At 40.8% G+C, this 14,348-nt stretch overlaps 1 protein-coding gene across 2 annotated transcripts in view; it reads left to right on the forward strand.

Moving 5' to 3' along the window:
- Window positions 1-14,348, forward strand: part of GRIK4 (glutamate ionotropic receptor kainate type subunit 4) — a 308,075-nt gene that overhangs the window by 262,003 nt on the left and 31,724 nt on the right. For both annotated transcript variants that reach the window (XM_040425209.1, XM_040425214.1), the window contains 2 exons: window positions 7,325-7,438; window positions 12,716-12,825. In XM_040425209.1, coding sequence (XP_040281143.1) covers window positions 7,325-7,438; window positions 12,716-12,825 — 224 coding nt within the window. The remainder of the gene's footprint in view (window positions 1-7,324; window positions 7,439-12,715; window positions 12,826-14,348) is intronic.

The raw sequence follows: 14,348 nt of genomic DNA on the forward strand, positions 1-14,348 counted from the left end.
GAGTTGGGGAAAATTCTAGCTGTCCGGCTTTTCTGTATGTATTATATTGATTAAGAATGTGGAGGTATATTGGAAGCATGGGAGGGTCTCCAGGACTGAAAGAGGGGGGACTTCCCGGTATTAAATAATGGTAAAAAATTTTTTATCCAGGTATAATATCGAGCGGTACATGGGTAGGGGACCGTGACTCGAGGTCTGGAGGTGCCCGGATATCGGGCGCGGCTCGGGATACGGCTCTTCCCGTCAGACATGGGGCTCGATTGCGGGCAGGGAGGTGACACACGCGGTGGGCGCGCTACTATGTGCTCATTTTAAGAGACAGAGCAGGTATCTGGCTTTGTTTTTTGCTTATATCCTTTTTAATTGCTGAGTGACACTCGGTTCGAGTTCTCTGTCGCATGAAATATCAATGCGAATAAACGCAAAGTATGGTGAACCATGCAACCGATAGCTGACTTAATCATATGGGGATGAGGCAGTAAAATATACGAGTGGGTTTCTACCACTGTGGTAAAAGACTGCTGGACTCCCCTCTCTGGTTTTTGCTTTATCAAATGCCTGCGATTAAAGATCGCTGCAAGCTCGCCTTTAGGCAGCATGTGAGCATAAAGCGATCGGCCACATGAGTGCCAGTCCTTCCGCTCGTACTTGCCCGTGTCTGGGGGAGGGCGTGCGCGGGCGGCGCTCGCTGCCGGGCGGCTGTCTGGATTTCGGGCCCCTATCCCTGTAGCGAATGGAGAACCTGGGCTAAGTGGGTTGCTTTTTCCACTTGCATTATCAAGCCTAGGATGTCGGGTGAGCCCTGTCACCCTCCCCAGTAGGAGACCTCCCTTTGATTTTCAAATACTGACATATTATGGATATTTGCATGAAATTATTGTCAATTATGTTTACAGATCAGAATTGGCGGATCTATGGAATTTATAATATCAAGTATGTAATATGGATTTAAATTTTTGTATTATAACAATAAAATATTTATAAAAAAAAAAAAAAAAAAAAAAAAAAAAAAAATAAATACACATAAACCATTAATTCCAAAATATACATAAAAAGTATGAAAAAAAGGGAAAATGAAATAAAATTAAAATTACAGCGATATCAATTAATTGATAAAGTGCAATATGGTAAAAAGTAAAATAAAAAGTACAATCACAATAATGACAATATCAATGGGATAATAAATATACCTTATTAAAACTTTAGACCCAAATTAATAAAAATGTTTATCAAATTAAAAAACCATGATTGTTGCAATTATAAATACAGAATAAATATGCTCATAAATCCCATGAATTGCATTTTCATGATTCCATGGGATAATTAATAATTCTTATTATCACATGATATATGTAATAATATGAATTATGTACATTGCGCTGACAGTGAACATGAGAGCGGCTATAACTTACTTGTAGATTATTATACTACGGAGACGGACTGGTTGTCCTTTTGCAACTGAACTTTCTACAACTGAACTTTCCATAGTAAGAGGAGCGATCTACGTCAAACACTTACTTGCTAGTTACTTGGGGCCGATCAAATCAACAGTTTCCAAACACGTGGGAAGCCGAAAGAGCCGAGCCGGCACAGCTCAGTGGCCATAGCATTACAGCTCCACTCCGGTCGCAGAGTCTCCTTACTTTACAAAGGATTGGTAACGTTACTGCAAGTTTGTTACACTAACCACAATTAACAATTAATAATTCTATCAAGGGACAGTTATCTAAAGAATATAAAGAACAAAAAGCTGCCTTCATAGAGGGGACCTCAATTACTCGTGAATTTAGAATATTTTATTCGCAGGTATGCAACCCTATAGTATATCAATTGAATATTCCAAAAAGAGGGATTGCTTAAAAAAAAAAAAAAAAAAAAAAAGTTTCAACAATAAAACTTTTGGCATCAATTACCCCTAATATAATATTAATATACTGACGTCAGTGAAATTAAGAATTATACAAGGAGAGTTATATGAGACAAACTGGAGATTTATATATCATTATATTCCAATACCAGCTGGCCAATTATATGAAAACCAACTAAAACGTTTCACAAACTCATTCATGTATATAGTGCCGTTTGAATAATCATTGTAACTTGATTTTTTTATTTGAGAATATCACTGATTTGCTTTTTCAGATATTACATATATCATGTGATAATATGAATTATTAATTATTCCATGGAATCATGAAATTGCAAATCATGGGATTTATGAGCATATTTATAAATGCAACAATCATATTTTTTTAATTTGATAAACATTTTTTATTAATTTGGGTCTAAAGTTTCAATAAGGTATATTTATTATCCCATTGATATTGCCATTATTGTGATTGCACTTTTTATTTTACTTTTTACCATATTGAACTTTATCAATTAATTGATATCGCTATTATTTTATATTTTATTTTAGATAATTTTCCCTTTTTTTCATACTTTTTATGTATATTTGGGAATAAGTGGTTTATGTGTATTTATGCATTTGATGGTTCCTTGCAACGCCAGATAGTTGAGTGCCCTCCAAACTATTGATATTTATTACTGCGATTTTATTGGCAGTGGGTGTGCCGTGGAGAGTGCACCTAGTCTGTCGATTTGGGATGGTACAGCCACTGCAACAAAATAGTACTATTTATTTTATTTACATCCTATGCATGTGACTGGGGATTCTACAACCACTTTCATAACCGGCGCCTGCAGATCCATCGCCAGTGAAGGGCTTTAGTAAGACCGGTGTCTAAAATGCCGGTCTTAATAAATATGCCCCTACGTCCCCCTTTTTTTCTTTACAATTTTCCATTTACAGGTGTAAAAAATAAAAACCAAAAAACACCCCCAAAAAACGACAAAAACAAAACCATGTATCAGCGAAAAGGAACAAAAATAATTTATTTAACCACGGAATAAAAGTTTTTGGCTTTCAAACACGTATGTGGTCAGGAAGGGGGTAAATGGCCTGTTTTTAAACTGTTTAATGCCTATAGTGCATTACGAAATGCACTGCAGCCAAAGCATACCTTTTCATGCCTTTCACATCTTGTTTTTGTGGTAGTTTTGTGTGTTTTTGTGCCATTTGTTACTAAACGTCCCATGCTCTAGGTGTACCTGTTTTTTCAGGCGTTTTCCAAATGGGCATCTCTAAAAGAGTTGAAGATGCCAAAGAAAAAAAACGGTTAATTTGTCATAGTAAAGAAAAGCTTAAAAATGTTGTAAAAAAATCCCTAAACACAGTTAAATAGGGTAATATACAGTTGTGTTCAAAATTATTCAACCCCCAATGCTGTAAAGGGTTTTAGGGAATTTAGTGTACATTTGTAATTGTGTTCAGAATGAAATCTTACAAGGACTTTTTAAAGAACCAAATGCAACTAAAATGACATCAATTGTTTTTGTAATACAGTATTAAATGTTTTTTTTGTGATTTCTTCATTGACACAATTATTCAACCCCTTAAAGACTACCACTCTTAAGAACAGAGGTTCATTCAAGTGTTTTCGATCAGGTATTGAAAACACCTGTGGATGTCAAGGAGCAGCAATCAAGCATAATAAGCACCAATTAGGCAGATTTAAAAGGACTGTGATACTCAGCTCCTTCTAGACATTTACTGGTGTGTTTACAAACATGGTGAAGTCAAGAGAATGGTCCAGGAAGACAAGAGAAGAGGTGATTTCTCTTCACAGGAAGGGCAATGGCTATAAGAAGATTGCAAAGATGTTAAACATACCAAGAGACACCATAGGAAGCATCATTCGCAAATTCAAGGCAAAGGGCACTGTTGAAACGCTACCTGGTCGTGGCAGAAAGAAGATGCTGACTTCGACTGCTGTGCGCTACCTGAAGCGCAAAGTGGAGAAAAGTCCCCGTGTGACTGCTGAGGAACTGAAAAAAGATTTGTCAGATGTGGGTACTAAAGTTTCTGCGTAATGAAGGCCTCCATGCCAGAACTCTCAGGCGCACCCCCTTGCTGTCTCCAAAGAATAAGAAGAGTCGACTGCAGTATGCCAAAAGTCATGTGGACAAACCACAAAAGTTTTGGGATAGTGTTCTGTGGACTGATGAAACAAAATTAGAACAGTTTGGGCCCATGGATCAACGCTATGTTTGGAGGAGGAAGAACAAGGCCTATGAAGAAAAGAACACCTTGCCTACTGTGAAGCATGGCGGGGGGGTCAATCATGCTTTGGGGCTGTTTTGCTTCTACAGGTGCAGGGAAGCTTCAGCGTGTGCAAGGTACCATGAATTCTCTTCAGTACCAGAAGATATTGGATGAAAATGTGATGCAGTCCGTCACAAACCTGAGGCTTGGGAGACGTTGGACCTTTCAACAGGACAATGATCCCAAGCATACCTCCAAGTCCACTAGAGCATGGTTGCAGATTAAAGGCTGGAACATTTTGAAGTGGCCATCGCAGTCACCAGACTTAAATCCGATTGAGAACCTCTGGTGGGACTTAAAGAAAGCACTTGCAGCGCGCGAGCCTAAGAATGTGACTGAACTGGAGGCTTTTGCCCATGAAGAATGGCGAAGATACCCGTAGATCGCTGCAAGACACTTGTGTCAAGCTATGCTTCACGTTTAAAAGCTGTTATAACTGGAAAAGGATGTTGTACTAAGTACTAAGATTGAATGTCACTTGGGGGTTGAATAAAACTGATAATGATGTGAGCACAGAAAAGACATTTGTGGTTATTTCATTATAAATGTTATGTTATATTTGTCTGACTTACAAGTGCCTCTTTGATTTAATTGTAAACAAGATGACTGAAATGATCAAAATCAATGTCAAACTGGCCAAAACACTCAATTTCAGTGGGGGTTGAATAATTTTGAACACAACTGTAAGCAGCCCCGTGTGTTCCGAAAAAAAAAAAAATGCAGAAAAGATTCTGGTAGACCAATAAATGATCGTTAAACCATGTGTGCAGAATTAAGATGTTAACAGACCCCTTTCAATCCTAAAGGGATGGATAGCAAATGGATGATAGGAGATTGAAACAAATAGGAAACAGATTAGGAACTGATGGAAAATAGAATTGACATCAATTTTACGCTCTATGACAGTCCATTAGTGAAGGAAAAAACATGATCTACAAATTCAAATGTGCACAAAGCCAAAACCACACATAAAGGGCACATTATATATTCCCGGCATTACTTCCAAAGATTATACAGACTCCAGCTGTTTTGTGCCCAGCAAGTGCTTAGTACACACAGAGTCATAATACCTTAGAACATTTCCAAAGTAATGGTTCTAAATACAAAACTGAAGAGGTGACTTGTTCTTGGTTCTCCACATTTCCAGACGATTTTAGCAAAGCTTATTGCTCCTGGAGCTTGTCTGCCTTTCATAAGCCACTTCTATTTTCTTCACTCTTCACTCTTCAGACCAAATATGCATCAGACAAGTTGCATCCGCAGGGCAGGAATCTGATTATACCTGTATTGTTGTTATACCCTCATCTCCTAGAAGAGGTGGCTGCAGGTCTGAATAAACCTGAAGAGGTTACAACGTTATGTGTAGAGAACCAGCCGGAATCCGAGTCTCATTCCTTACAGTCGGCCTGGGCAATGCATATGATGCTGTCACTGTGGCCCACTGGCCACGTGGGGGGGGGGGGGGGGCGTAGCTATATGGTAAGCAGAACTCAGAAGGGCCCCACCTAGGAGGAGGGATAAAAGATTTTGTCAGGGCACCCTCAACAGTATTATACATAACATTATGGACAATCACACTATAGGAAACAGAGGAAGCGGCTGCCAAGCCTCGTCTGAGAGCGCGATCTTGACTAGCCACAGGAGTGGGGCTTGCACAGGAGTCGAGAGTTTCAAAGAAGTTGCTGGTGGAAGGGGGTCTGTTCAGAAATTTGCTGTGAGGCCCGGTCATTTCTAGTTACACCACTGCCACTGGAAAAGTACTCTAAAATCTGCAGGGGTTTAGCTAGGGTTAGCAGCCATGAGTCTATCTCAGGATCTGAGCGACATTGACAAGGGCCAAATTGTGATGGCTAGACAACTTGGACAGGGCATCTCCAAAATGGCAGGTCTTGAGGGGTGTTCCCAGTATGTAGTGGTTAGTAGCTTCCAAAGTGGTCCAAGTAAGGACAACTGGTGAACTGTCATCAGTGTTGGGCGTTCATGACTCATTGATGCACACAGGGAGCAAAGGCTAGCCTCTCTGGTCTGATCCCACAGGAGAGTGCTGGTTATTGTATTTGTCATGGGCCACATAGTAACTGAATGTGCTGCTCTATGGTGTCTATGCTCTTGGGACTCTCTGAGAATTTACATAAGGTTGGCAACCCTGGTGCTGCTCTTTGTCACTGCCATTACCAGTTTAATAACTTTAAAGTGGCTTAAAGGTGTTGTCACTTTTTCCCATCCCTCCCACGCCAGACCTTTGGAAGGAAGCATTGTTATCTGCTTCTCGTCACTTGGTTCTGGCTCCTTTGGTCCACCACTGCACTCACCGCACTCTGGTGCCCCTTGTAAACTTCCAGCACAAACGGGAGTCACCTGTGGGGAACAGGTAAGTTTGTTTCCCACAACAAGTCTGGTGGGAAGTGGCAAAAGCATTAAAAAGCTGGAGAACCCCTTTAATGATGCAGGGTGCTCCAAACCTGACCTAAACAGCAAATAACTTTAGGCTGCAGTTATTTAATTCTAAACAGACAAAGTCACGTTGCAGTAACATAGTAACATAGTACATAAGGCCGAAAAAAGACATTTGTCCATCCAGTTCGGCCTGTTATCCTGCAAGTTGATCCAGAGGAAGGCAAAAAAAAAAAACCCTGTGAGGTAGAAGCCAATTTTCCTCACTTTAGGGGAATAAAAAATTCATTCCCGACTCCAATCAGGCAATCAGAATAACTCCCTGGATCAATGACCCCTCTCTAGTAGCTATAGCCTGTAATATTATTACGCTCCAGAAATACATCCAGGCCCCTCTTGAATTCCTTTATTGTACTCACCATCACCACCTCCTCAGGCTAACGCTAACAGTCATTTTATTTTTTACTCTTAGACAATTCTTTTGTATGTAATGTGTGCATAAACTGTAGTAATCCTTGGGGGATTAGGTACTGTACAAAAAACAAGGATACTTAAAAGAAGCCATGGCCAGAGACAAAGCTGAGTATGGTGGGCTTGGATGGGATAGCTGTTGGTCAAATAAGCATTCAGCCAACAGGTATGTATCTTATATGTATGGCCAGTCTTACTGTGTTTGATATTAGATTTGTTTTCTTGAAGGAGGCGTTGAAAGGTTTTTAGTAACGTCCATAAAAAATGATGTTCATGATATCTATATCTCTCCAGAAGGCAGATCTGGCTGTTGCTGGACTCACAATCACGGCAGAAAGAGAAAAGGTGATCGACTTCTCAAAACCATTTATGACTTTAGGAATCAGCATTCTGTACCGTGTTTATATGGTAAGCTTCTCGTCAAGGATCTTCCTTCTAACTTTGTAATTAATAAATAGATGTTGACCGGGGGCCATGGTGGATCCCTATAGCCTGTTTTTATTTGAAAGAATTTATGTACTGAATTTTTGTAATTTATGTACCTTGAATAAAAGCAGTACTGCAGAACAGCTGATTGGGAATCAAACTCCTGTCCATCTGATATTAATGAAATATCCTAATGATCAATAGAACTGCAGTATAGAATTTAAAAGAAAAAAGATGCTTCGTAGCATTACTTGCTGGATGCATAATCATTCTTCATCCATTTCAATATAAAGCAGTCTGGAAGAAGACTTTGTATTACTACAGCCCTTTACTTCCTCCCTGCTGATTCAGTGAGAGAGACAAAAAGCTAAGACAACTTGAAAGTTTTGTCCAATCAGGGAACTGCAAGATGCTTGTCAGGGAACTTGCTAGCTAGTCCTGTGATTACAGCAGCCTATTGTCACGGCTGTGTCATGGTCTGGTGTAATTGACCATGACACTTTTGCCGTGCATGCTTGTTGCTGGTGGCAACATGTTGTTTTGCATGTTTTGACACTTCCCCTTTAAGTTGTGTGTCCCTTCCCATCCTGGTGTGTTCGGGGTTAAGATTTGTCTTCCTTGGTGTGGAACTGGGTGTGGTCTCTAGGCTCTATTTATCCTTGTGTTTTGAGCCTGAGAGCTAGTTTTGTCTCCAGCCTTGGTGTGTGTGTGGGAGTGTTTATGTTCCTGGATTCCATCTGTCCAGTCTGTGGGCCATCCTAGTTGAACATACTGTCACGGTGGGGAGTGGGGGAAACTCCCCACCATATTAAGAAAGCTAATACTAAGCCTGGACACAGGGAAAAGGCGCAGGTCAACTCCTACAGTTGCCCTAATCCTTACCCTGATCTCCTGACCGTATGAGCGCCCCCTAAAGGTGGGAGGGCTCATACACTGGAACCTAGATACTGCTGACCCTAACGGTCCCTTGCATAGAGGTCAGGAATAGGAGAAAACTGGTTCCTCAAGGACACAGACAAACCGGAGTCTCCAGTGGCCTAGTAACATAAGGGAAAAGATAGATAGAGCTGCAACTGAATGGCAGGTAAGCACCAGGTAAGACAACAACACACCAGAACAACAAGGGGATGTCTAGCAACCATGCCAGGCATAACACCAAACAAGACATCACCACACACCCATAAAATAAACCCACACCAAACACAACAGGTAAGGGTAGGGGAAAGAACATAGAAACAAGGGGGTGACATTGATGTTCAACTAGGATGGCCCACAGACTGGACAGATGGAATCCAGGAACATAAACACTCCCACACACACACCAAGGCTGGAGACAAAACTAGCTCTCAGGCTCAAAACACAAGGATAAATAGAGCCTGGAGACCACTCCCCGTTCCACACCAAGGAAGACAAATCTAAACCCCGAACACACAAGGCTGGGAAGGGACACACAACTTAAAGGGGAAGTGTCAAAACATGCAAAACAACATGTTGCCACCAGCAACAAGCATGCACGGCAAAAGTGTCATGGTCCATTACACCAGACCATGACACAGCAGTGACACCTATACATTGTTTTAAGTAGTCAGTCTGATGTATAAGAGGGATATGATCACAAGAATGTACTAACCAAAGGGAGGGGGAGAATAAAGAGCAATTGTAATGTGCGCTAGCAGACTTGCAGAAACCAGGCTGCACTATATTTGTAACATGACAGACAATGAGAACAACTTACTGTTGGCCAGTTAGTAAGAAACAGAGGTCTGTAGCACACAGCTGAGCTTTGAAAGGGAAGGCTTGACAAAGATATAGTAGATTTGGATCTAAGTACACTGTCAAGCTGCAACCAATCATTGGCCTCAGCGGCCTTATGTGCAGGAGCAGCAGAGCCTCTCTGGTCACGTGCTAATTCTGCAGACGTAATTGCTGAGGCCAGTGACCGGTTGCAGCAGTCAAGTGAATAGCAATGGAACGTTATCCCTTCCAGGCTGGTGGGGACCAGAAATGGCAAGGAGACAGGGAGCTGCAAAGGTGAGTCCTAGTTTTACTCTTTTCCTGCCTATAATTTATTTTTCGTTGGACAACCCCTTTAATCTTTTGCACTATGATCTGTGTGGTCTTGGACTGTACAATGGGAGAACTCATACTGTATACTGTATAAATTAGATAGTACTAATCATCTAGTAAAATAAGCCATGTTTTATTATAAAGTTGTGCTCCATACATGTATACAGTTGCAAGAAAAAGTATGTGAACCCTTTGGAATGATATGGATTTCTGCACAAATTGGTCATAAAATGTGATCTGATCTTCATCTAAGTCACAACAATAGACAATCACAGTCTGCTTAAACTAATAACACACAAAGAATTAAATGTTGCCATGTTTTTATTGAACACACCATGTAAACATTCACAGTGCAGGTGGAAAAGTATGTGAACCCTTGGATTTAATAACTGGTTGAACCTCCTTTGGCAGCAATAACTTCAACCAAACTTTTCCTGTAGTTGCAGATCAGACATGCACAATGGTCAGGAGTAATTCTTGACCATTCCTCTTTACAGAACTGTTTCAGTTCAGCAATATTCTTGGGATGTCTGGTGTGAATCGCTTTCTTGAGGTCATGCCACAGCATCTCAATCGGGTTGAGGTCAGGACTCTGACTGGGCCACTCCAGAAGGCGTATTTTCTTCTGTTTAACCCATTCTGTTGTTGATTTACTTCTATGCTTTGGGTTGTTGTCCTGTTGCAACACCCATCTTCTGTTGAGCTTCAGCTGGTGGACAGATGGCCTTAAGTTCTCCTGCAAAATGTCTTGATAAACTTGGGAATTCATTTTTCCTTCGATGATAGCAATCCGTCCAGGCTCTGATGCAGCAAAGCAGCCCCAAACCATGATGCCCCCACCGCCATACTTCACAGTTGGGATGAGGTTTTGATGTTGGTGTGCTGTGCCTCTTTTTCTCCACACATAGTGTTGTGTGTTTCTTCCAAACAACTCAACTTTGGTTTCATCTGTCCACAGAATATTTTGCCAGTACTGCTGTGGAACATCCAGGTGCTCTTGTGCAAACTGTAAATGTGCAGCAATGTTTTTTTTGGACAGCAGTGGCTTCCTCTGTGGTATCCTTCCATGAAATCCATTCTTGTTTAGTGTTTTACGTATTGTAGATTCGCTAACAGGGATGTTAGCATATGCCAGAGACTTTTGTAAGTCTTTAGCTGACACTCTAGGATTCTTCTTCACCTCATTGAGCAGTCTGCACTGTGCTCTTGCAGTCATCTTTACAGGACGGCCACTCCTAGGGAGAGTAGCAGCAGTGCTGAACTTTCTCCATTTATAGACAATTTGTCTTAGCGTGGACTGATGAACAGCAAGGCTTTTGGAGATACTTTTATAACCCTTTCCAGCTTTATGCAAGTCAACAATTCTTAATCGTAGGTCTTCTGAGAGCTCTTTTGTGCGAGGCATCATTCACATCAGGCAATGCTTCTTGTGAAAAGCAAACCCAGAACTGGTGTTTTTTTTATAGGTCAAGGCAGCTGTAACCAACACCTCCAATCTCATCTTATTGATTGGACTCCAGTTGGCTGACACCTCACTCCAATTAGCTCTTGGAGATGTCATTAGTCTAGGGGTTCACATACTTTTTCCACCTGCACTGTGAATGTTTACATGGTGTGTTCAATAAAAACATGGTAACATTTAATTCTTTGTGTGTTATTAGTTTAAGCAGACTGTGATTGTCTATTGTTGTGACTTAGATGAAGATCGGATCGCATTTTATGACCAATTTGTGCAGAAATCCATATCATTCCAAAGGGTTCACATACTTTTTCTTGCAACTGTATAATACAAGCACATTAGAGTAATACAACAAATCACATTAAAATAATGCTGGCTGCCTCATTACCTCATGTATACATCCTGCAGGTAGATTTTCACTAACGTCTTTAGTGTATACAGTATTAGCACACATTGGGATAACATTTGCTTTCCTGTCCTCAAAGCCATTCTAATATGAACCCCACAGGTGAAGAATTTTACGCACAGTATAGGGGACCAAGGACCAGTCATTTCTATGGTAACTCACAATCTGTTCTCGCATCTGAGCACAGAAACTTGACATTGACTTGCCAAAACCTTTAAACACAAATTCAATGAAAAATAATTTCTGAGGAAACAACATAAATTGAGTTTATCCCCTATTCTCTTTACAAATTACAGCCAGATGCTGATAAATATTCTTCGTTTCTAACCAGTTTTTATTTTATTATGATATAATTTTTTTAAATTTAATTTTATGTACATGATTATGGAGAAGGCCATCTTGCCTGAGCTATGTTGCCTGAGAGAGTCTATCAGCAGTTTTGACCATGCTAAACTGCTGATAGCACTTAGGTAGGGGCTTGGGGAAAGCAATAAAAATGTACCTTTTTGGCGCTTTTATCATCAGGGTTGTGTGAATATGAACTTCTAAGTGCTCAGGAGGAGGAGCTGCACTGTGAAGTGCTTTCTGCATTGAGCTGCTGAGTGAAAGCTGTAGCATCCAACCAGGAGACCACTACAGCTGTCACTCAGAGGGGAGGGGCTGTAAAGCAGCTCACTACAGAGAACACTTCACAGTGAAGCTCTACCTCCTGGGCACTTAGAAGAGCAGAATCTGGCAGAATAAATATTCATATTCTCACTACTCCTGTTGATAAAAACTTCGTCAAATATAGTTTGAACTCTTCTCCCCAGCCCCTACCTACTTCTGTCAGCAGTTTAGCATTGTTAACTTAAAACTGCTGACAGACTCCCTTTATCAGCATTTAGAAATATGTTTTTATCGCATCTACCTGAGCCATAGGAACATGTAGACAGGAGATGACTTTTAATAAAGACTGTTATGGGCATGCTATGTGACCTGTACAGTTATTGTACAGGGAGGGGGAGGAGGTGAGCTGTGAGCATCACCTATTGTGAATGGTAGATCCTTTGTTATCTATACAGTGGTGTTATCTGTCATTGTAATCCTGTCTGTGAGGATAATGAGATGACTGTTGAAATGTGACCTCTACAGAACAGGAAGTACCAATCTATTATGAAGCTCAGTGGCCAGAATACGAGATTTCTGTATTTTAAAAAAAAAACACACCAAAATGATTTAAAAATTTGCTTAACACAAAAAATTATTTAAACTATGTAATTTTCTGATTATGCATTCCCTTACATAAAGCCTAAGCTTGAAGTAATTGATTTTCATTTTCTCATAGGGAAGGAAGCCTGGATACTTTTCTTTTCTGGATCCATTCTCACCCGGTGTGTGGCTCTTCATGCTTCTTGGCTACTTGGCTGTCAGCTGTGTGTTGTTCCTTGTGGCTCGGTAAAAGTTACTATATTTATTGCCATTTGATTATCATGTAAGGCAGGAAATACACTCTCCTTGGATCTAGAGGAACATCTAGATTAGTAGGGCCTAACGTCATCATATTTCAGAATCTCTGATCTCAGAATCTCTGATCCCCATTTTTGGGATACAAGTTTTTATGTTTGGTAAAGTGATTGTCCACTCTTGAGTTCTTCTCTCTTTAGGCTACTTTCACACTTGCGTTTGGTGCGGATCCGTCATGGATCTGCACAAATGGATCCGTTCAGATAATACAACCGTCTGTATCCGTTCAGAACAGATCTGTTTGTATTATCTGTAACATAGCCAAGACGGATCCGTCTTGAACACCATTAAAAGTCAATGGAGGACAGATCCGTTTTCTATTGTGCCGGATTGTGTTATAGAAAAGGAATCCATCCCCATTGACTTACATTGTGTGTCAGAACAGATCCGTTTGGCTCAGTTTCGTCAGACGGACACCAAAATGCTGCAAGCAGCGTTTTGCTGTCCGCCTCCAAAGCGGAATGGTGACTGATCGGAGGCAAACTGAGCGGATCCTTTTCCATTCAGAATGCATTAGGGCAAAACTGATCCGTTTAGGACCTTTTGTGAGAGCCCTGGACGGATCTCACAAACGGAAAGCCAAAACGCCAGTGTGAAAGTAGACTAACTCTAAATAGGTTCTAAAATCTGTGTGTATTAATTTCTTAATCTATCATGTTAGCAGTCTGAGCTCCATTTTTCTGATATAGCGCTCCAATTTTTGGGTTTAAAATTCCTGCATCATGCCTGACAATATTAAAATGGGTTCCCAGTCCCTTTAATATACTGGCTTCTTGTAGTCACCAGAGATAGTTTAATATCTTACTGTATACTGGTATAAATGGAAATCAGTGATGAGACAGTGTGCAGTTAGCTCCCTCTAGTGGTGACAGTAGACAGCCAGAATGTTGTCTTTCAAATCAATACCTATGTATTGGGAGCACTGCATCAGAAAAAAGCAGTGCCGATCTATATAAAGACAGATCAAGAAAATAATCAGTACAGAATTTAATACAGTAAAAAACGTTATGATCGTAAAATAAAGGGATTCATTTTAAAGGAGTTTTCCATGATAGTTATATTGATGGCCCATCCTCAGGATAAGCCATCAATATTATATCGGCGGTGGTCTGACACCCACCCCGCACCCTATCTTCATCAACAGAACTACGCAGCTCTGTCCTTTGTGTAGTGGATGGAGCTGGTTACTGCAGCACTGCTCCTATTCATTTCAATGGGTGCAATGCTGCAGTTACCAGCTCTGTCCATTGGGCTGTGCAGTTCCGGCACCGATTCCTGACGCTGGAGTTACTCTGAAACAGCTGATCGGCAGGAGTGTAGGGTGTCAGACCCCCACTAATCAGATATTGATGGCCTGTCCTGGGGATAAGCCATCAATATTAAAAGCCCTTTAAGTCATGATGTATAGTACACAGCTGTATTACAGAGTGATATGGTGAGGATCCGTAATATGG

The sequence above is a fragment of the Bufo bufo genome, chromosome 1, assembly GCF_905171765.1.
Source record: "Bufo bufo chromosome 1, aBufBuf1.1, whole genome shotgun sequence".
Classification (NCBI taxonomy): Eukaryota; Metazoa; Chordata; class Amphibia; order Anura; family Bufonidae; genus Bufo; species Bufo bufo.